The 22,488-nt window shown below is 35.5% G+C and overlaps 1 protein-coding gene across 6 annotated transcripts in view; it reads right to left on the reverse strand.

Annotated features, from left to right (window-relative positions):
• The window catches only part of LOC139975528 (polypyrimidine tract-binding protein 2-like), a 120,990-nt gene that overhangs the window by 73,320 nt on the left and 25,182 nt on the right, over nucleotides 1-22,488 (reverse strand). For 5 of the 6 annotated variants that reach the window (XM_071983541.1, XM_071983557.1, XM_071983525.1 and 2 more), the window contains exon 3: nucleotides 1,448-1,561. The exons of the other annotated variant lie outside the window; for it this stretch is intronic. In XM_071983541.1, coding sequence (XP_071839642.1) covers nucleotides 1,448-1,561 — 114 coding nt within the window. The remainder of the gene's footprint in view (nucleotides 1-1,447; nucleotides 1,562-22,488) is intronic. 6 annotated transcript variants of the gene reach the window in all.

Consider the following 22,488-nt stretch of genomic DNA (forward strand, 5'->3'; position numbering starts at 1 on the left):
CTGTCTGTCTTCACTGCTTTTGGATTATATGTTATAAATTCAAATTGCCCGTAGAAAATGATTTAGGGATGTTTTAATTGTAATTGATCCAATGAGGAAATACCTTTTTATGGAGAGTACAAAACAGCGATAACAAATTTTTCATTTTTCCATTTATTTGATCAGGTATTAAAGGGGAAAAGTTCATATCAGTTTGGTTTTAATTGCTGTCTTACGCGCTTTCAAAGTTACCCTGGTTTTGACAGGCTTCTTCATATTCCGTGCATTACTAGATCCAAATGCCCATTTACATCTCCACATATTGAGACTTTGTTGCTTGAATATAATGGCAATTAGACCCCCCCACCTCCCCCACCTCCCTGCCACTAGAAATTTTTAGCAATGGCAACTAACTAAAACAAATTTATTTTATTAAACCAATTTATGTTTTGCCCCTTCACCATGTCTGTCTGAAACATAGCTATAACTGTTACATCTATCAGATGCATAATTCCACAATTGACAGGAACTTACTCTGGTGCACTGTTAGTGGATGATAGTGCAACAGTCGTGCAGAGACAAGTAAGGCCCCAGGATAGGGTGCTTTTGGTTTAATTAATGCTAATGTTCCTATATTTAGTCTTACACCCAATCCCACAAATCTTTCTGCATATCACTCCCCTCCTCCTCCTCCCCCTCCCCTCCCCCTCCCCTCCCCCTCCCCCTCCCCCATCACGCTTCTTCTCTACCAGCTTCAACCCATAGCCTAACACACAGTCAGAAATTTGGGGTTGACCAGATTTGTCCAACAGAACAAACATTCCCATGAGAGTCAAGATCTCCCTAGGTTTTCTACTTACTAGCTGTTTATAACTAAATACTCCAATAAAACTGATAACTAACCCCAAAATCATCAACAGAGTGTTAATTTATTTTCTATTTAATCAAAATTATCACAATTTTTATCTCCACTGGCTCCAAAATAAGTTCCCTTCACTTATGGTTTGTGGTTTTTATTTTCACTTTTGTTTTTTTATTTTAAATTGTCGGTTTTTATTTCTCTCTCTCGAGCTCTCTGATTTCTATTTCACTTTTCGCTCATCTTTTTCGCAAAATACTTTCATCAAAATCTAGTTTTCCCGATCTTATTCTACTTTAGCAAGTTGACTGGCTGTTTTTACTTTCGGGGTTTTTCGTTATTTGTTTTATTATTCTCGGTTTAATGACGGAACACTTCCCATAAATCCTTGCAAACCGCCAGCCAATATTAAAAAGGAACGTGTATTTTTCTTTCTGTCGAGCCGCAACAGTTTTTACATTTATTTAGGATTAACAATCCCTGCGTGTGATATAAAGAGCAGTGAAGGAGGATATCTTTTTCAGAAGCAATAAAAAGATGGCAAAACATTTTTAATCAACGTGATTGACTTTGGTGATTTTATCAGGAAAGAAAAGGAAGTTACAGTACCTTTTTGGCTTCATTTTCTATGAGGGACATGTCGTCCCTGTGAATTGTGGAGAGAACGTTAGTTGTCGATGTACCATTGAGCGCTCTCTGATAGAGCATATCCTCAGAGCCCCTCTGTGACACACAGGAGATGAAAGCCGAGCACCGGAAGAGGGCGATAAACAACGGAAGTAGAGTAGCGGTGGGAGGAGAGAGTAGAGAAAGAGAGAGAAAAACGCAAACACACCGGTGAGAAAGGGGTAGCATGAATAATTTCAAAAAGAGTCAAAAAATAAAAAAACACATTACAGGAAAAAAAAAAATTTAAAAAAACTCAAAAGATGAGAAGAGTGGTACTATCGAGTCGTTTTCCACACCACATGCTAAAATGAGAACATTAATAAACTTCGACCGAACTACGAAAAAAAAAAAGAATGTTAAGTTCCTCGATTCTAAAATAAACCATGAAAAAAAAAAAAAAAAATGTGATGAATGCATGTATCCCCTTTTTGACATGCCTCACAAAAGGGGATCATAAAAAAACCAAAAAATGAAAACAAAACAAAAAAGACAATTAACAGCCTGGGAAAATAAACGACTACAAATGTTTGCAAGAAAATATGAGTGAAAGAACCAGTAGTTTTGTTGGAGAATGAGTGCATGATTATAAATACGACAAATAGTCAAAAAAAATTATCATAAGAGGGAGAGGAAATTAAACAAAAATACATGAACATGAAGAACCAAAACCACTCAAAGCGATGCAGAATGAAGCTGCCACACACATACTTTGTCATAAACCGAGGGGGGAAAAATAAAGAGCAAAACAAATATATATGAATATGTATAAGGCGAGAGTTAGAAAATGGTGTTAAGCTAGCTGGCATTCTTGTAAGAGGTTTTTTTGGTGGAAAGAGTGATAACTACGTCGGCACTTGTTGAACTTATGGTGCGTTGCAATGTTCCTCGTTGGGTCCTCGATGGTTCCTTGTGTTTCTCATACGGGCTAGCATACTGTATATCTAGGTGTGTATACACCTTCAGGTTCACCCCCCTGGCGAATTAATGGGATGGAATTATGGTCGTTATCATTTATAATAGAAAGTATCACATGTATAATACAGAGGGAATAAAAAAAAGTATATTTGTTACAAGTTGGATGGTTGGAAAGTTCTTGACAAAGGGTAATATTGTTTGCTGGACAATTGATAAAACAAGGTGGGCAAGCATACTTGTATCGTACAAATTGCCCCCTTCCTGTCCCATTATCATCATGTACAACTTGAAAACTTATAACTTTGTACTGTCCATGTACATACGGTGCCCTCGTTTGTCACAACGGCATCACAATCCACACAATTTAAAAGACTGACTAATTGGTCCATTGTTATCTCCAATTTAATTAATTAAAACTCAAAGCTATTTACAAAGTGTAATGGACTGTAAATACTCCTGCCAATTAACATCTCAGAAAGTGAAAGAGCTGTTTATATAAATGCTTTCTTTATACTGTCTAGTATGTACAGCATTTACATGCAGACAACCCTTGTGTTTATTCAATTTGTTTCCCCCCCCCTTTATTTTTTCTTTACAACGGACTATCAATGCAGAAATAATATGTTAATTTACATCAATTGTGAAAGTAAAGGTGACAAATCGATATTTGGATATTCATGACAAGAACCTTCCTTCATCTTAACATGACATGCCCTCCACTTTCCTCCCCCTGTCCATACCCCTGTCCTTCCCTTGTGCTTCCCCCTGGCCTTCCCCGTCCTTCCTCTCCTACTGTCCCGGGACTCCCGGCAATGGTTAATATCTCTGACACCATGACCAAAAACCATTTTCTACTTTAAAACTTTGAAAGTAAAGCTCTGCATGCTTGAAAGTAGTGTTCAAGCCTTTTTCTAAAAGAAATGAGCTTGAGTTATTTCAATGATACAATATAAGGCTAGTACCGTACCATAAGAATGTTCAGCTACGAGATGTCGTCACGACCGAATGCGAGTGAGTTACGCATACTGAGCCGCCAAGTGCAGAATCCATCCCCTTGCACAACTACAGTATATTGTGAATGTTTATAAAAGACACTGCACAATCAAGATCTACTACAAGGCATTTAAATGACTAAACAGAGACAAAAATCAACACGCAGTCCATCCTATCGTCACCGAAATCAAACTAACATAACATATGTATCGAAAGCTAATCACTTGCAAACACACATTGTGAGAGCAGTAAAGAGCAAACTTTCACACTCAAAAAATACAGTGTTAGGCTGTGTCAACACTGCGATAGCTCTATCTAGAAATAAAAAAGGCTCCATTCTTTTCAATTTCCCATTTGATCTCCAGAGTTGTCTAAATTTGTATATTAAATAGAAAACTTGATCTCAAGTGCCAAAAAGTTCTAATTTACTTCTGATTACATTAAAGAAAACCTTATCTATGGTTTTCTTGCTATTGAGTTTTATTTTAATTTTTTAATTCAGAATTCTTCTTCTTCAATCTTCTTCTTTCCTCCCTGTCTCTGGCCCTATCTCTCTCTTAAATTTTCAACTATTTTCATTTCGTATAAAATAAAGTTTGCATTTAAAAGTCATCATCGATTTTATTAGAACATTTCTATGACTTTACAAATAAGTCTCCACCAATAAAATGTGTCTATTTCCTCTACATTTCATGAGTTTTCCCCGAGATGAACGATACCCGAAGGTTTTCATTTTTAATTTCGTTATACTTTGTGAGTGAGAGTTTTCATATATACATACCTGAAGAAGGTAAAACAAGAAAAACCTCATGCATAGAAATTTTCCAATAAATTGGATATCGTGGGAGAAAAAACAACAAGGTATAAACTACTTTTTTTGCCCTGAGGGGTTTAATACCTCTGGAGCCAACCTATCCTTGATTAAAAGAGAAGCAACTGCCAACTCTTTTAGGGGCGTCACCTTGAAGCTTGTTACATTGCAACAAAATTAGAAGATACATTTGCATCGCTTTCAGCCAGGCTGCATCACCACTGGAGTAAGATAAAGACATTTTTTAGCTCTCCTCTCCTCTCTCTCGATCTCTCAACAGCTAGAGAAAGTTTTGACTGTGGGGGTTTTCTTTCTACGTCTTCCTACCGCTCAGACCCGAAAATTTTTTATCACTCTAAATATTGTTGTATTAAGTAGTCCACCGCACCCCCCTGGAGCCATGTTTCCTGACATTAGGAATTTGATGGGTAGTGGTGCATGGATGAGGAAGAAGGAGTTCAGTTTTTTACCGTTTTCTGGCATATGGAGATCTGGTTTTTCACTTGATCTTCTTCTCCAGTAGTCTTTTCTGTGTGATGAATTGTTGTGTCAACTTGCTGAAGGGTAATTACACACACAGAGCTGGCGATATTAAGCTGCGTTTATTGAACCATAGAGCTGTGCTACGGACTGTACCATATGACTCCATATTGAAGGCAGATAATCATGTAAACTACATTTATACTAGACACAAATTATGTCTGTCTATCTGTCTGTCAGTGCTTCATTAAACTATGTATGGTACAGGTCTGTTACAAAAATTGTGGGCTAAATGTAGTAGTGCTTGAATTATCTTAAACAAATACCAGGTTTCAAATTTTTTTTTTCATATCAATGTTCCTAGAGATATTATCTGGTAGAATTCGTTGCCTTAGAATTGATAGAAATATGATGGGTCCAATTCACGAGCCATTCATCGTTATTTCATATTGCAGTGTCCTACAGTTTCTCTTCCTTGCTTTCAAAAAAAAAAAAAAATACAATTTTTTTTTCTTTCTTTATTTCACTATTTAAAAACACACTTTTCCTTTAATTTAACCCTTTATATTATGGCAGAAAGCTGAGCAATATAACTACTTTGTCCCAAAAGATTCAAGAAAATAAAAACAGTCGTAAATAAAATGATGACCGTCTGAACTCTGCAACCGTCATCACATGTCTGTATGTCTGTCTGTCTGCCTGTCTGTCTGTCTGTATGTAGAAGAGAGTAGGTCCCAGGCTGTTAATATTTTTTCCCTCTCTTCATTCCAACAAATAACCTCTCAAAGCAGCTTTTGCAAACACTTCTGTTTCTTTTCTTCATCTTCAGACTATATATATACCTAGCCCTCCGGCCACCTTCTCTATTCAACCGACAAACATGCAATAAAGATCTTCAAATAGCTGCTCTATTCTTAATTTTACACTCTCTTTATTTTACAGACTATATATATACATAGCTCATCTCAACAAGAAATGCAAACAGACCCATACGGCCTATGACGTAACAACGGCTTACTCCTCTTTGTGTATATATAGCTAATCACTGCCCGTCTAAGAAAATCAATTCCTTTCTTTTCTTTTCTCGCTTTTTTAAGCTTAAAAACGGGATAAAAGTTATTGGTTTCGAGCAAATTGCATGTGGGGGCACCCAGCTAACGAGATATGTACCTCAAAACTAACATCATGGACTTGAAGTGTTTCCTCATGTAGTATGGACTCTGAAGGAAGATTAACTATGTCACTGAATGCCTCTTGTCAGGACAGACCACTATCACTAGAGATTTTTTGATTCCCTTGAAGAAGATTTTCTTAAAGAGTCTGGATCGAGGGGTTTCTTTAATAGCGCATGCATTGGTCCTTGACATATACAGTAGAAATGTATAAATGTTGAATTAAATATTCAAAGTTAGAGCAAGGGTGAGAATCACAAAGTTAGGCATCTTTGGTGTATTAACTTGTTGATTTGTTTGCTTGAGTTAACCTTTGACTAGGACAAACATTACAGAACATTTGAGATTTCAAGATACAGCACTTCTCCATGAAATATTATACAAATAATGAATGGTTATGAGTGCAATAGTGCAAATATTTCATGAGTTGAAAGATGGAATGTTCGGCTGCGCCTTGTTGAGTGGAACAAATTACATCTTTCAACACTTTCACACAAATGTTACTGTATGATACCACCCTGTGTCAGCTGGTTGGTCTCTATACTATAAAACGACTTTCCCGTACTACAACTCTTATTCAAGGAAACTAAATCAACTTGTGGCAAGTCTAAAGCTTGGCTTGATTATTAATCTCTGCTATAGAATGATGGTACTGTATTGCTGGTTCTGTTGACTCTGAGAGGCTTAATGCATCCTCCCACCCCATGGAGAGGAAGTTCCATTTCCTCTTCACTGTCATTAGGGAGGCTGATCTCCATCCAGGACTCAAACAGTTTTTAATTAAAAAGACAAAAGTCAGGAAAAACAAACTCACGTAAACATGAGTAAAAGCTGATTCCTATAGGGTAATATGTCACAGTGTGAGTATATTTCATTCAATTTGATTATGAGTTTAAACAGTACAGCTAGTATATGTGAAACTTCCCCACAAATCAAGTAAACTTTAAATATGGCGTAGAACCATCACAAACAGTTTCAGGTAGTTACTGTGCTCTGTTTACTCTTTGAGTATGTACACTCGCTTTGTGGAAACTTCTTAATATTTGGTAAGCTAAGGTTTTGGGCTAGCACATGAATGTGAAGTTAAAGTTATTAGTTTCAGTTATACAGACAAGATATAAAGTACAAAATTTTGCATTTAATTGAATTTTAAATTTAAAATAAAGGGAATCGCAACCAACACAGTGCTGGATAGCTCAGTTGGGAAAGCGCTGGTTTTGTAACTCACTAGTCACTGGTTCGAATCCCATGCTGCATAACCATCAATTCCTTTGCTCTGTTAAAATTCAGTTCCTGTATTTTAATACAGTTTAATGCTGCATGCAGGTTCACGATGAAACGTTGAAGTTTGAAAACTTTCACATTCTCCAAAGATATCATTGCGATATGTTTTATAAAATGTTCAAATTGTTTGTCCAGCCACAAATCTGTGCTAGGTAAACTAATGAAGTGTATTATATATATAAGTTCTTTGACATTACTGTATCTGTGTGTTGATAGGTTTTGAAGGCCGGCAACTCAACACACAGGCGGTCGCACTGATGACTCTAACAGAAGGTTCAAGGTTGTTAAGAGGTATTTATATCGTTTCCACAAACTTATTTATCATTTCATTTTGCAGACATGTCTGCTGCTGTCTATAATAAATAATTAAAATAATAATTAATACATGCACGTATATATACACCACCCACAATGATATCAAGTTAATCAACCAACTTTCCAGAACAAACATGCATTCATACTGTAAGCATTCATCCCTATACAACGCTACATGTTGCAGCTAATGGGTTTGTTTTAACATACAGTATTCCACACTCCAGTACAAGGCAGAAGTCATAACGGGTATGGATTGTAAAATGATGTGGACATAAATTTACACTGGTTAACGATGATTATTATATAATAATATCCACTGGGTTGTGGTGTGCAGCAACACTCCATAACTATTACCCATTCATATTTCCCCATACACTTTGCAGAAATACTTAATTTTAGTAAAGACACTAAATGGCTCACAACAAATTAAATTGAAATCACTGAAATGAATATATCTATATATACAACAATTTGAGCGAACTTCCTGCCTCCTCTGCCATTAAGAAAATTACAAAATTTTCAGAACTGAGCAAAAAGCCATTATTTTAACTTTTATTCTTGTTTTGTGATCTATTAAAGCTGACATTTTATAATGGGATATGATAGGCGATTGCTAAATGATACAGTACGCTTGTCAGATCACAAACAAGAGACTCTCGGATACCATTAAAATACAGTTAAAGCAGCATTAAGCGCTTTAATAATCTTCAAAGAAAAGTCAGGCTAAGGGTGGGGGGAGGTGAAGGGGGCACAATACTGAGAGTGTCAACTATCATGCTCCAAGATAAGAAATGCACATGTATGTCAAACATTTAGAATGAAACAGAAATGAGCACGATTAACCCTGTCTTCACGTTATATTGGTTTATTACAACTGTACAGTAAACTGTCGTATATATACAGCTATCATACAGTATATATATCCAGCTGCATGGTTAACTGGGCTGTATTCACGTTGGTTTAAAACAACTGTACAGTAAACATTATAAAACTTACTGGTTTATATATTTACGAGTGACCCGCTTACCTGTCTCCCCACAACCTTAGCACCCTATTCTACCGTGTCTAGTATGCCCTGGCATACTAGACACGGTAGAATAGGGTGCTAAGGTTGTTGGGAGACAGGTAAGCGGGGAGCGAAGTAAATTGTCCTGTATAAAGCTATTGTACAGTATATATATACAACTGTATGTTGTACATACATTACCATGTAGAGTTTCGAAAGTTATTTAAGCAAACTTTGAAAACCAACCATGCAATAGTATGCATGCATAGTATGATACATTTGATGATTATATAATTAAATAATCACGTACCACTTAAAGCTCACTCTTTTGGTAGGTTTATCAGATCAGATCTGTATATACCTGATCAATTACAGTGTAGTGAATTACTTTATTTGTTTTTAATTAAAAACTAATAGAAAATAAAGATGTGTTCCAAACAGGCATATGAAAGCTTAATAATCCCTGAAAACAGAAAATAGCTGTGAGTGCTCCTTTAAACCTTCCAAAATTCCTTATTCTTACAGTTATCAATCCTGGATTAGGATATTAATTAATTGCACACAAATATTTGATTGGAAAGATTCAATGCCAATGAAACATGTCGGTTGGAAAAATATAAAGTTTACCTGTTACAGACTATATAATGTGTACTTCCATAGACCCTTGGCAACATTCAACAGTACTAAATTCAACTTCCACTTTCATCTGTGCATTTTTTTGTGGAATATTCCCACACACACACACATTCACATAAACAAAACAGCACAAATCTAATTTATGCAACTTTATCAAGGTTGTTCTGCAGTCCCTTTCACAACAATTTAAATTCAGCAGACCTTTTTCGGATTTTTACACCCTACAGTGCAAAACAATCTCACTTTAAGAAAACCTGCATATAAAGTGAAGACAATTTAGGAAATAGGACACTTTGAATTTTGTGAAAATGTCGATCTTGACTTTCATTTCAAAGTCTGCAAATTACAGATTGTATTTATCTTCAGGGTACAGATGTCTGATGCATCTGCGGAAGAAAGGCAACGACGAAAAAAAACAGAAAAAATAGATAAAAAAAAGAAGAAAAATCGTGGATGTCACTTTCTCTGTGTCTATCAGATTTCTCTCACGTACGTATAGAGTGAAGTTCTCTTGCACCATCACATGATGCGTCAGATCACAGCCTAAGGATCTCCTACGCCAACTGGAAAATTATGACCAGAAATTTCATTTCAAAAGCCCTGTCAGCCATGCTTACAAAGTTTTTAATTAAGTGGCTTTGGACTTGAAAGCATATATACTGTTACACAATTATGGGAGGAATTAAAGATTTATGTTATATACAGTACAGTACTACTACACTCGCTACAATATGGTGCGTGTTTCTATGATACAGTAGAAGTACTGGTAGGGAATGAGTTAGAAAACATTCATTGCCCATGTGTGTGTATTGCACGGTCGGGACTACTCACTGATCGACAGGATCCAGAACCTAATAATCTGAACTTGTTTTAATTAAACATCGATGAATTTTACAGTTTTTTTTTCAAATTGTAGGATGTAACATTTTCAAGAACTTCTCGGGTGTAAACGAAGTACCTCAATTTTTTCACAATTTGATGTTGTTTCTATTGTTTTTTTGTAATTATTAGCACTTTTTAGTCAACAGAAATTTAAATACCAGCCAACTTTTAATTTCTTTTATTTTTCTTGTTCTACAATATTTTTACGATGAATACGTCATAGGTCGTACAGATATGGTTTCAAAAATTATAGAAAAGCTGCTTAGTTTGAAGGATGGTAATGTCTGGTTTGGCATAATTTCTCTGTCATTGTAGGCCGAGACCTGAGTACACCAAACATCCACATAAACCAATCCGTGCAAATCAACTACCTAAAGATGCCAAAAGTGTTTGTTATGAATTATAATCTAATGTAGACAGATCTCTTCTGATCCTGGATGGACATCTGCACATTGTCGCCTAATCGTCTGTCCCACTTTCACCTAATCAAATTCTTCTGCCGACCATGCAAGGACATAATTCCGTATAAATACATGTATCACTATAATATGACAACTTATTATCTTTGCAACTTTCTCTTTTCGTTTTCCCTCTTCCATATAAGACAGATCTATATAGTTAACATTGTAACTGTGCGTTAACATTGCAGCCTACTGTGTGGCTCAAGGAGCTAATCAATTTTGATTCTACAATTTGGGAAAGAGAAGGAAAGAGAAAAAAAGAATGAAAAAAAGAAGAAGTGGAAGCCTTGACAATGTGAAGATGATGAAGAAGTAGCACTACCTGCTTTAAGAGGATATTATTGTTAAATATTCCCTTGAAATTTATCACCCAAAGACTTAAAGGAAACCAATTGCACTTAAGAAGCAACCGACATTTTGAAAAGTCAATTTTGTTTCATCTCTATTCAAACGGCTCTTGCTTGGAGTCTTGTAATTAGTGTGTTTGGATCAATAGTGGATCTAATGTAAATTCATCTCGCTTCCATGACGATGTTGACAGAAGATAATAGGTATATTGAAACGTTAACAGTAGCGCTACTTCCCCACCCATCGTACGATAAATGTCACGCTGCGTTACTAATATCGGCTTGTCAATAATTACACTGCCACGGTTTACACTGTGGAGCAGGAGAAGGCAACTGTTTGCATAGCGCACACAACAAAAGCTTTCAGAATTGCACAAATAACAGACACAAACGACGAAAGACTAATAAAAGAATTCAAAATGATTGAGGGAACAAAAAAACACAAAAAAAATCAAGATCTACAGAGGAAGAGAAGTTTTGCTTGTAAAGCTTTTGTAAGCAATAAGACAAAAGTAAATAGAACACTAGATTGTAATGGGTGTATAATGTGTTAGGTCCATTAAGCTATTGTTCATTAAACAATGACCAAATCTTTTGTCAAACAGGATCTGTGTTTGTTATCTTTTTAACGAAAGCTCAATGGTCAACGAAGCAAGCTAATTACTAAATCGTCCAACAAAACTCTAACGCACGTCGACCTGGTTTACAACAAAATTAAAAAGGCAGGATAACAAAGTGTGTTATTAATACATGTAAGCAATTTAACATACGGACCACTGGGTGCAGGCTACAATGATAATGGTATATATACTGTACAGCTGCATGGAAATTATACCATATATATATATATATATATATATATATATATATATATATATATATATATATATATATATATAATAAATGGTATCTGGTGACCATTTTCAGGTTAAAATTTACTAGCATACGAGGGTGATTTATGTTTTTACATTACATACTGTATACTCATCAATATGAGAGAATAAACTGTAAAAAACAGTCAACATACACCAAATTACACTGTATGAATTATTAAGAAGATATATAAATATATATTCCTACATGTACTTCATGGACAAAACAAAAGCTAGTATGCAGTATGACTACATGCGGTGAAAAATGTTGGTCCTTTTAGCATAACTTGAACAGCCGTTTAGACCACTGAGCAAATCACAGCTCGGAGGACTCTATAATACTGTATGCACAAGCTGAGAGTATAAAACGTTGAAAATAATCGCAGTTTAAACAAAGGACAGCTGCAAATTGCTGGTACCTTCAACCAATTTTTAGTTTCTTAGCCTATTACAGGACAATTTTTCTTCTAATCAATGTGCTAAAAGTACCATACAGTAACATATAAGTATCTATATTAGGTTTTGAAATATAGTTTTTGGACATTACTATTATTATTAATTAGTGTATCACAGTAATTTGTACTTTGCCGATGGGGTTGAATAATTTAAGTTAAGCTTGCATGGCTGTATGTATATGGCATGAGAAATAAAAAAAATTAAAAAATTAAAAATTAAAAAATTAAAAAAATTGACCGTGTAATCCTAGAACTTTTAACTGCAGTTAATACCCAGACCACTTTCTACTTGTCCTAGTGGAATTAACCAATATACACAGAAGGTGAAGAGATAGTATATACTACTACTGCAGTGATGATAACCGAGCAAAGAAGTATTGCTGTGAGAATCTGTGCTGATATGGCATATATTTACATTACAGCCATACTTCATGTGTGCACACAAAAAAATATGTAAATCAAGCCCTGATTTTGTTCCAGAGAGAAAAAGTTGTGATTATCTTCAAGCCTTGAGTTTTTGCTCTCCTTTTACCTGATATTAAAACATACATCATCATGCTGTCATACAATAAATTATGTAACTACATCTCACTGCACCTCTACTGTATATACTGTACCTAATTTATAATGTAATTTTCCTTGTACGTAATATAGTTATGTATGTAATATACACCGGTAAATTATGGAATATATATGTAAACTAAACACTCATACATGTTATCAATCATAAACAACAACTTTACAAAAACTCCATCACCTACAGTAACAGTAAATTCTACATCTTAAATAATTCAAAAATATTATGACAGAGTAAAACAAACAAAATCTGGCAACTGGTTCCAGACATTTTTCTTCAAGATTTATCGTTAAAATCTCAAGGAAAATGGAATTGTTCGTAAGTAGTTCTTGAGGAAGCCACATCTGTCCTGTTTCTTCTCCTGTATATAGCGTCTTTGATACTTTTAATTTTTGTCAATTTGGGGTAAGGGAATTGGGGGGGGGGAAGGAAGGATGGAAGGGTCCAACACACCCGATCCATTTCCAGCAAGGGAAGTAAAACCATGCCTGCAAGTACAATAGCACCTGCACAATTCAAGCGTAACTGACATTGCAAAAAATATAAGGAATATTTGAAACAATTATTAATTAAGAAAAGGATTAATGCATCGAAAAATTGTGAAGTTCTATCTTGATTTACCATTTCCTCCTCCTCCCCCTCCCTCCCTCCATCCCCCTCCATCCCCCTCCCTCCTCCTTCCTGTTTCATATTTATTTCTTCTGATTTCATCATTACTAATAGAAGCAATTATCACAGCTAAATTTCAATTTTCTCACTCCTCCTGAAATTAAATTGTAGATACAAAATTTCACTGCAATTAATATTTGATTTTTGCTTTTCATTTAATGCAAAAGTTAAAACTAAATTTATATATTTACTTTCAAATTTGGCTTTTAAAGTAGCATTTTGCATGTGGTTGCTACTTTACATTTGTTATCCCCTCACCAGTCCCCCACCCCCCCCCCTCTCTCTCCACAGAGATCCTGTAAAATCTCATCCAAAACTGACTTGTTTAGAAGTAGTTCTATCAGTTGACATTAGAGGAAATTTATTTCTGTTTTTTTTAACGTCCATTATCTTTAAAAATGTTACGGGGCAAGGATAAGGATGTGAAATTAACAGCTGATTGAGGACTCCCATTTTATTCTGACAAGAGTGAACTTCATAAAACCAATCAATGTTCAGCATGAAAACAGAAGAAAATAATTAAAAGTAACATTCTTCATAAAAGTCATCCGTAATGGCAACAATTATGCTAGGAGGTCAAATAACGGTCACTCATGCTCAAACTTTTAAGAAGACAATGTACCGTACTGCGATCCCCCAAAAACATGAAACTTGCACACCTTGAAATGTAATCTGCCAAATACCACACACTCAGTCTGGGAGTAATTTGGAAGGTCAAACTATTCAGAAAAGTACTTTGGGAAACTTTTTAGCAATTTTAGCATGTTTACAGTCTGGAAAAATTCTTTCAACCTAGAACCTTGAGTGGGGCTTGGGGTACGTTAGAAGGGTAACTGGTTGACTACTTTAAAAGTACAGTAGTTACTCCATTGATACTATACTATATACAAGCTGCAAGCCATGGTTCTGATGTTACTTATATACTACTGTACAGGCCTGGTAAAACATAATTTAAATCTCTCACGCAACATGACGGAATATGAGCACCGCAATTTCTTAATTCCGTAGAGATCGACTGCATGCATGGAGGGAAAGAGGCATGACAAGGGAATGTTTCGATCAAACCATCGATTTTCATATTTTTAGGCAATATTTTGTTTCAACCTGGCCATCATCAGATTACTCAAAATTATAATAATGTAATGAGAGACTCTTGTTTTAAGCTTCCATGAGACATTGTAACGTTACGGCAGCTCGTGATACAATTACTTGCACATGGCCTACACGAGACGGAGTTGTTTCTAAAAGTCTGCGCAACACCATGAATGTTCACTTTTCTGTCTTTTAACTCGCAAAGTGGCGTTTAAATACCAAATGTAATAAGCTCCCGTAACACCTTGCTGTCAGTCATACGGTAAGCTTACCTTTTTAAATGCAGTGTACTTATGCCTTTCCAGGTGGATAATATTTCTCAAAGTCTCCTGCCAATGGAGATTGTGTTAGCCACCAGGGACCTAAGACTATTCAAATGGATGGGAGCTTAAGGCTATGCCCCTATTGGGTGTCGCCAATTCAATCATTTCGCAAGAGGATCTTCAGAGGTCTTTACCAATAGCAAACAGGGAAAATTTTCGTTTCCAATAAAGCAGTGTTTTTTTTTCTTCCCCTTCTATCTATCTATCTCTCTCTCGTTTTTATTTTCTCCTGCATTACGATTACTCACCAATGGGAGGAGAATGACAAGAATAAAACTTGCTGTCTATACTGTAGCTTGGTTAATATCAACTTTACTGAATGACAAATGGGTTTAATAAATTTGGTGGCTTTGTGTACACGGATCGCCTTAACCGAGCTACATGTAGAATTTGTTGACAAAAGAGTAAAAAATGATGATATCAGCTCCTAACCAATCGGATCCCACACGTACATGGTGTGATGTGAATCACTGCCAGGTGGCTGTTTGCCAGGTGCTTACAGCTCATTGGACTCATCAACAATTTTTTATTCTTAATTATTGATCAAGCCACTTCACTCTGTACTGAGTGTATAGTTATAGTTTCATTAACACCAAATCAAATCTGGAAAATCAAGTACAGTGCTTAAAAGATAAAATTTCGAGAGACTCCGCGCTCGACGAAATGTACGACTGTGCATGACTATAAGGGAGGGGAGAAGGGGGGGGAAGACTGAAAATATTGTCACTAATTATGCAAAACATTTGCATGACTATAAGGGAGGGGAGAAGGGGGGGCAGGACTTAAAATATTGTCACTAATTATGCAAAACATTTGTAGCCATGTTGAACTTCCACTTTAACATGCAAAGGAACACAGCTGGATATTAAGTTACTCGGGTATTAATTAGGGGACATACAGGTAGGCACGGAACCATTGTTTTTCATGGCAATATTACATCTATATTATGCTTTGCTACCACCTTAAGCATGGGTGGAGTATATACAGTACATAATATACAGAGTGAGATATGGACACCTAGTCAATACCCACCTCATATAAAGCTCTATATAAAGTTGTTAAAGTTGATGTAGGGAGTGGCATTTTACTACAGAAATGATTGCTTTTGGTTTAGTCTTGTTGGTTTTGTGAAGGATTGACATGCATATATAAATCTTGTATTCTCTCCAGGGAAATATAAAACCGAACGATCACTCCTATAAATTGTTACAGCTCAGTGAGACTACAGTACTTTAGCGTCACTTCATTTAACGTACCCTCATCTTTTGCAGGCTTTTCACCACGTGAAAGCAAGCCTAACTCAGAACATTTGGTACAAAATCCTAAACTAATAGATTGCATTTACACGATAGGGCAGGCTGAACAACAGCAACGACATGTAGGACAAAGGGCACAGTGTTCAATACTGTACCTCTTAATGACTGGAATAGTCAATGAAACTATGAAAGAAGTTAGAATGTAAAACCTAAAGATATGATTGTTCACAAAATGATCGCCCATGTGCTATATTGTATAACAGAGCTCAAATATTTGTAAGCCCATTCAACTCATGTACACTTACAGTATTTATGCATTTATATGTACTGTTTATGTAAGAGGCAACATTCAAACATATCTTTAAAATGCTTGTTTAAATAGAAAAATCTTTTCAGTTCCCCTTTTTATGTGTGTGTGCGTATACGTGCGTGTGTATCGGTGTGTACGTGTAGCTCTACATTTGCAGATGCACGCCTGTCGTCAAGTTCACCTACTATATCGAAAGTTTTAATTTTGATTTACAATATCAGCCCGAATATATCATCCTTTTACCAACAATTTGAAAGAAATACATTCTTCACTCTAGATTTCAAATTTTAATGTTCACAATTTAGAATACATGGCAATATATACTAACATACCAAAATACTGTGAGTGGGTCATCATCACATGCAGGAATATATAGTATTAACCCTGTGTAGAAGAAGGGTTGTGGAAGGGAGGGATAAGAGGGGAAAATGGGCAGATTACCAGAGTGCTTGTGAATGTAGGAGACAGGTGAGAGAGAAATGAAGTACATGTCTCATACAAAAGTAAAATGTACAGTAGCGAGGGTGTTAACTGTGCTAATACATTATAACAATGGAGCAGGGTCACATCTAGAATACTGTAGTACTGTAGCTGTGTGGAGATAGGTAAGTCAGGAGTAACAGAAATGAAGATCTGTAACATATATATGAGACTTAGACGATGGGTATGAGGTTCCATTTAATTATATTGTAACGTAAATAGAGGCAGGGAAATTAATAAAATGTGCATGTACTTTAGGGGTCACAGCATTGTACTAGTTTCATCAACATGCAGGTAAAAGGGTCACATGCAGGTAAGTGCAAGTGCAAGGTAAGTAATTTCCTATATCATCATGTGGAATATTTTACTCCAAATAGTGGTAATTCAATACACAATCGCTATAGACGGAGATACTGTACTAAATATTGTAATTAGTCAGAGAACTGTACTATATATTGTTTTTAGTTGGAGATAGTGTACTATATATTGTATTAAGTTGGAGATACTGTACTACATATTGTATTTAGTTGGAGATAAATATTATATTTAGTTGGAGATACTGTACTATATATTGTATTTAGTTGGAGATACTATACTATATATAGTATTTAGTTGGAGATACTATACTATATATTGTATTTAGTTGGAGATACTGTACTATATATTGTATTTAGTTGGAGAGAGTGTAATATTGTATTTAGTTGGAGATACTGTAATATGTTATATTTAGTTGGATAAACTATACTTTATATTGTATTTAGTTGGAGATATACTATACTATATATTTTATTTAGTTGGAGATACTGTACTACTGTATATTGTATTCAGTTGGAGATACTGTGCTATATATAGTATTTAGTTGGAGATACTGTAATATATTATATTTAGTTGGATAAACTATACTTTATATTGTATTTAGTTGGAGATATACTGTACTATATATTGTATTTAGTGGTAGATACTGTTCAATATTGCATAGTCCAGGATACTGTACTATATATTATATTTTAGTATAGTGTTCAAGTGTGCTGGTAGAATATGGAAACATATCATGTATATTCACCCAACTCAGCCTTTTTAGTATTGCAACAAGCTATGGCCATCTTCTGATAATTCATTCATATTTTGTACTTACATGAGGATGCAAAGAGAAGTCAGAAGTATACACTACAGAGGATCTGTGTGATAGACATACCATTATTACACACCATTTGCCCTAATTGGTGATGCTCCATTAGTTTCAATGTTGAATCACACCGTGTACCGAGATTTACCCTCGCATGTTTCTTAATATCGCTCAGGCTACTAAATGCCTCTTTATCCCCCTCCAAGAAAACCTTGACTACCTCTTAACAACCTCCCTAGATAGTTTCCTCACCCGTGACATCTCCGCAAACACCAAAGAACCATTCACGTGCATCGAAATACAGTCGGAGGACACTTCAAGTATGATCTCCTCGAGTGTGCGAGCATGAGACCTCATAGAAACTACTGATTTCAACACGACAAGACGGGAGAGAGAGAAAAATGCGACAAAGTTGACGAGAGATATCCCTGAAGTGGACCATAATTTCATTTTAATTCTCCAATTAGCAGGGGGAAAGTAGCCAAACTAATTAACTCGGAAAGAAAATGTCACTCAGGGGTGACACTCTCTGAATTAAATTATAAAGAGTAAACTGATCTTCAGCTGAAAAATAAATCGGGGTGAAAACGACCAATCTTCCAGATTTCTTTAAGACGACGTATAAAACTTCAGTGAAATAGAGAGAAGAGTTGTAAATTTTTTTTTTTTTTTTTGAATTGTTTTTTGTTTATTGTGTTTGGAAACAGCGAGCAGTTTGCTATAGTAACAGAATGATACGTGAGGTAAAATGCCACAATTCCAATGTTGGTTTTATAATTATTTAACCAGAGTGTCCATCGTCGACCAGTTTGGTATACTGAAGTTCTGTCATGAGTAGCTGGCTACTTTTACTATGGGTAGGCAGTTCATTATCTGTCCAATGAGCAGTGAGGCACATGACACATTCACAAAGTTGGTTAGAAGTGAATCAGTGAATGTAATTTGTACATCAGTGACCAGTTTGGTACACTTTAGATCTAGCACATGCCATGAATAGTGTGCAAGCTATGACCTGGTAGGCAGTTTGCTACTTTTGGAATCTGACGGTTAAATTGAGTTATTGCTTAAAAGAATCATTCCTGAGGGACGCAATGTGGTACAGTATGTAAAGAAGATGACAAATGTTAGTCATATAGTTTTGTACTGTAGCTTAGGCCTTCAATTCTCATTAGAATTGTTATTAGACCTACTGTACACTACTATACCTTACGGTACATGCGCAGACTACACAACCTAGCATTGTCATTGGCTAAAGTCTATATTGATATAACGTTTGGTTGAGTAGAATTTCAGTCATTCTCCTCAAATGGGACGAGTTGTTTGAAAATATGTTTGTCAAGCCTTGCTGTTCTAGTTGTAAGTTAGCAGAGCACTAAAACCTACAGTATGGACCTACTCAGTACTACTGTACATTTGACTTATTTCTGATGACAAACATGATTTTCTCAACTTTGCACAGTGCTGTAAATCCCAAGTTATGACCTAATTTATGACTGTACAAAAAAGTTGTTTATTTGGGTTATGTGAACTTTAATATTTGAACAAAATTACTTGACATACACAAGAGGTAGTATAAAGACTGTCTACCTTGCTTGTAACTCCTTGTCTTTTATCCATGAAAACACAAACCCATCCATTTTAAAATCATAAATTATTGTGTGGGTGTGCATAAAATACATGGAATCATAAATTTGTAAACGTATGATCAGAGATCATTATGTAAAATTGAGGTGGACAACATATAAGATCTGGATTCTGAAAATTAAGTGTAATGAACTAAAGAAACTAAAAAAAAACAATATGGCCACAGAAGAATGTAATCCACACATAGTATTTATACATACTGAATATGCATGTATCCCATCAAAGCTAAAGGGGCAGTATCGGCATACTGTATGGTTACATTATCACATTAAGTGTGTACTCATGACATAATCAGTTCAGTTTGGTCAGCTATTAATTATTTCAAACATACTTGAACCAAATTCAATCTGCATGTACAGTATGTGGGTCATCTATTTTATTCTGTAAAGGAGAAACAGGCACCTGAAGATCATATATTTTAAGCATCAATATTAAGTACTAGGAGACACCTGTACACCTGAAGATAATATATTTTAAGATATAATATTACGTGCTAGGAGACACCTGTACACCTGAAGATAATATATTTTAAGCTGTAATATTAAGTACTAGGAGACACCTGTCCACCTGAAGATAATATATTTTAAGATATAATATTACGTGCTAGGAGACACCTGTACACCTGAAGATAATATATTTTAAGCTGTAATATTAAGTACTAGGAGACACCTGTCCACCTGAAGATAATATATTTTAAGATATAATATTAAGTGCTAGGAGACACCTGAAGATAATATATTTGGCGATATTATATTAAGTACTAGGAGACAAAGATACCCGAAGACAATATATTTTAAGATATTATATGAAGTACTAGGAGACAAAGACACCTGAAGATATATTTTACGATATTATATTAAGTAGTACTGAGATAATAAAATAAGTATTGAGATACTATACTAAGTACTGAGATACATAGTAAGTTACTGTGAAACTATTCATATACTAAGTATAGAGATAACATAATAAGTACAGATACACTATACCAAGTACTGGGATATATTAAGTAACGAGATATTGTACAGACCTTATCTTCAGATGAGTACACACAACTTCTAACTTTACACAATGAAGTTACACAACTTTGTAACACCTTCCATGGGCATTTTAAGTCATTTAAGCCTAATCCCTTTTATAGAGTACTTACAAGTTTTCTTGTAATGGGTAAAGTAAAGCTGCTTATAAGTAGAGGTGAGTGGATGATAAGCTGACAGTATAAAAGGAAAGACTGATGTGCGGTACATTGGATGACTAATTGTAGCAGTATAGGAGGTTATTGCCTGTTTAATTCAGGTCTTACATGGATGGACAGCTATTAGCATAAGAGTACATCATATCATCCATGAACTATATGGAACTGCACGTTTACAACAAGTTTCACAAGCTAAAGTTCTGCCCAAATCACTAATTATTTAAAGTAGTAAAGTTGATGTTATCAAACTGCCATTGGCTGTGAGGAGCCGCTACTTAATTTTCCCATTTTTCATGTGGCTGCAAATTTAAGTGCCATTGCAACGAACATGTGTTTGTCATATTCCACATCATACCCTGTACCAGTGGCAGAGCTAGGGGTATTGGTCAGGGGGGTCGAGAATGGTCTGTAGGGGCGCTTTCGACACTATCTAAGCGGAGCGCCACCACAGGTTGGCGCGGAGCAAACAGAAATTTTTTGAGTAAAGATACTCCCTAGATCGCCGAAAATTACCCTTTCCAGGCTTGCTAATTTGCAGACAAACGAAGAATAAATAGGTGTCATCGCCAACAAAATGTGACAAATGTCAATAGGTAGATGAGAGCGCAATGAATAAGTCAATAATCGCGAATAAGTAAAAAGTGGTTAAAAGCTGAAAAGGGTGCCAGCAGTCCATTTGAGTCCGTCAGGGTGGGGGGGGGCATCCGCCCCCTGACTGTATGGACGCTCCGCCACTGCCCTGTACCCTTTGAAGCTCTTAAGCGGCATATATGTCACTCATCTTTATGAGCTTCCCTTCACCAAAAGATACTTCCATTAACTTTAAACATTCTTCACAACGGCAGCTTGTATTTCTGGGAGGATTTATTTAGGTAGAAATATGGCTGATAAAGGCTGTATTTGATTCAGTACGACTGACTTTATACAATAAGACTAGTTTACTGCATTGTTTAATGAATTTGTGACACACTAATCATGTATCACACTTTGCTCAATTAATTTCATATCTTTTTGTTGATTTCTTTTTTTCGATCTCCTTCTAAACCTCTGCGCTTGAATTCTACTCACTCATTTCAAAGCAGAGCAGAGGTTTGTGTTGAATTTGGTTAGTTATCAATAATATCTGAGAATAAAATCCCTGAAGAACCGGAATTTGTTTCCGTTGACTATCTCAACTTAAAATTGAAACAACTTCAAATTTTCTTCTTCGTTGTGACTTGTTAATTGTCAGTGAGCAACAAATCTTAGATCTGAAGGATAAAAGTTTCATTTGTTGAAAACACTTACCATTTCTCCATCATGTGTTTTTTGGTTTGATCCCATTATATAATTTGAGCTTTTTTTTGGAGTACAATACAGCAGTTTTTAGTAGACTTGATTATAACTCACAAACTGACGATTTAAATTAGCCAGCACACATGTTGTACATACTAGTGTAGGCCAATGTTTGACAAGGCTTGAGGCCTTCAGCACACATGTACTGGTAGATGTAGTAAATATAGGCAAACATGCGTTCTGTAATGTCACACTGTGTAGGTAATTAAGTTATGTACGCCAACACGCATCCATGGCTAAAAATGTTAAAACAACGACATCAGAACTTGGTATTAAAAGAACTTAAAATTTATAGAATTATAAAATATATAAAATTTAAATGTATAGTACATTGACATGTTTTCATAC

Source organism: Apostichopus japonicus, chromosome 2, assembly GCF_037975245.1.
Source record: "Apostichopus japonicus isolate 1M-3 chromosome 2, ASM3797524v1, whole genome shotgun sequence".
Classification (NCBI taxonomy): Eukaryota; Metazoa; Echinodermata; class Holothuroidea; order Aspidochirotida; family Stichopodidae; genus Apostichopus; species Apostichopus japonicus.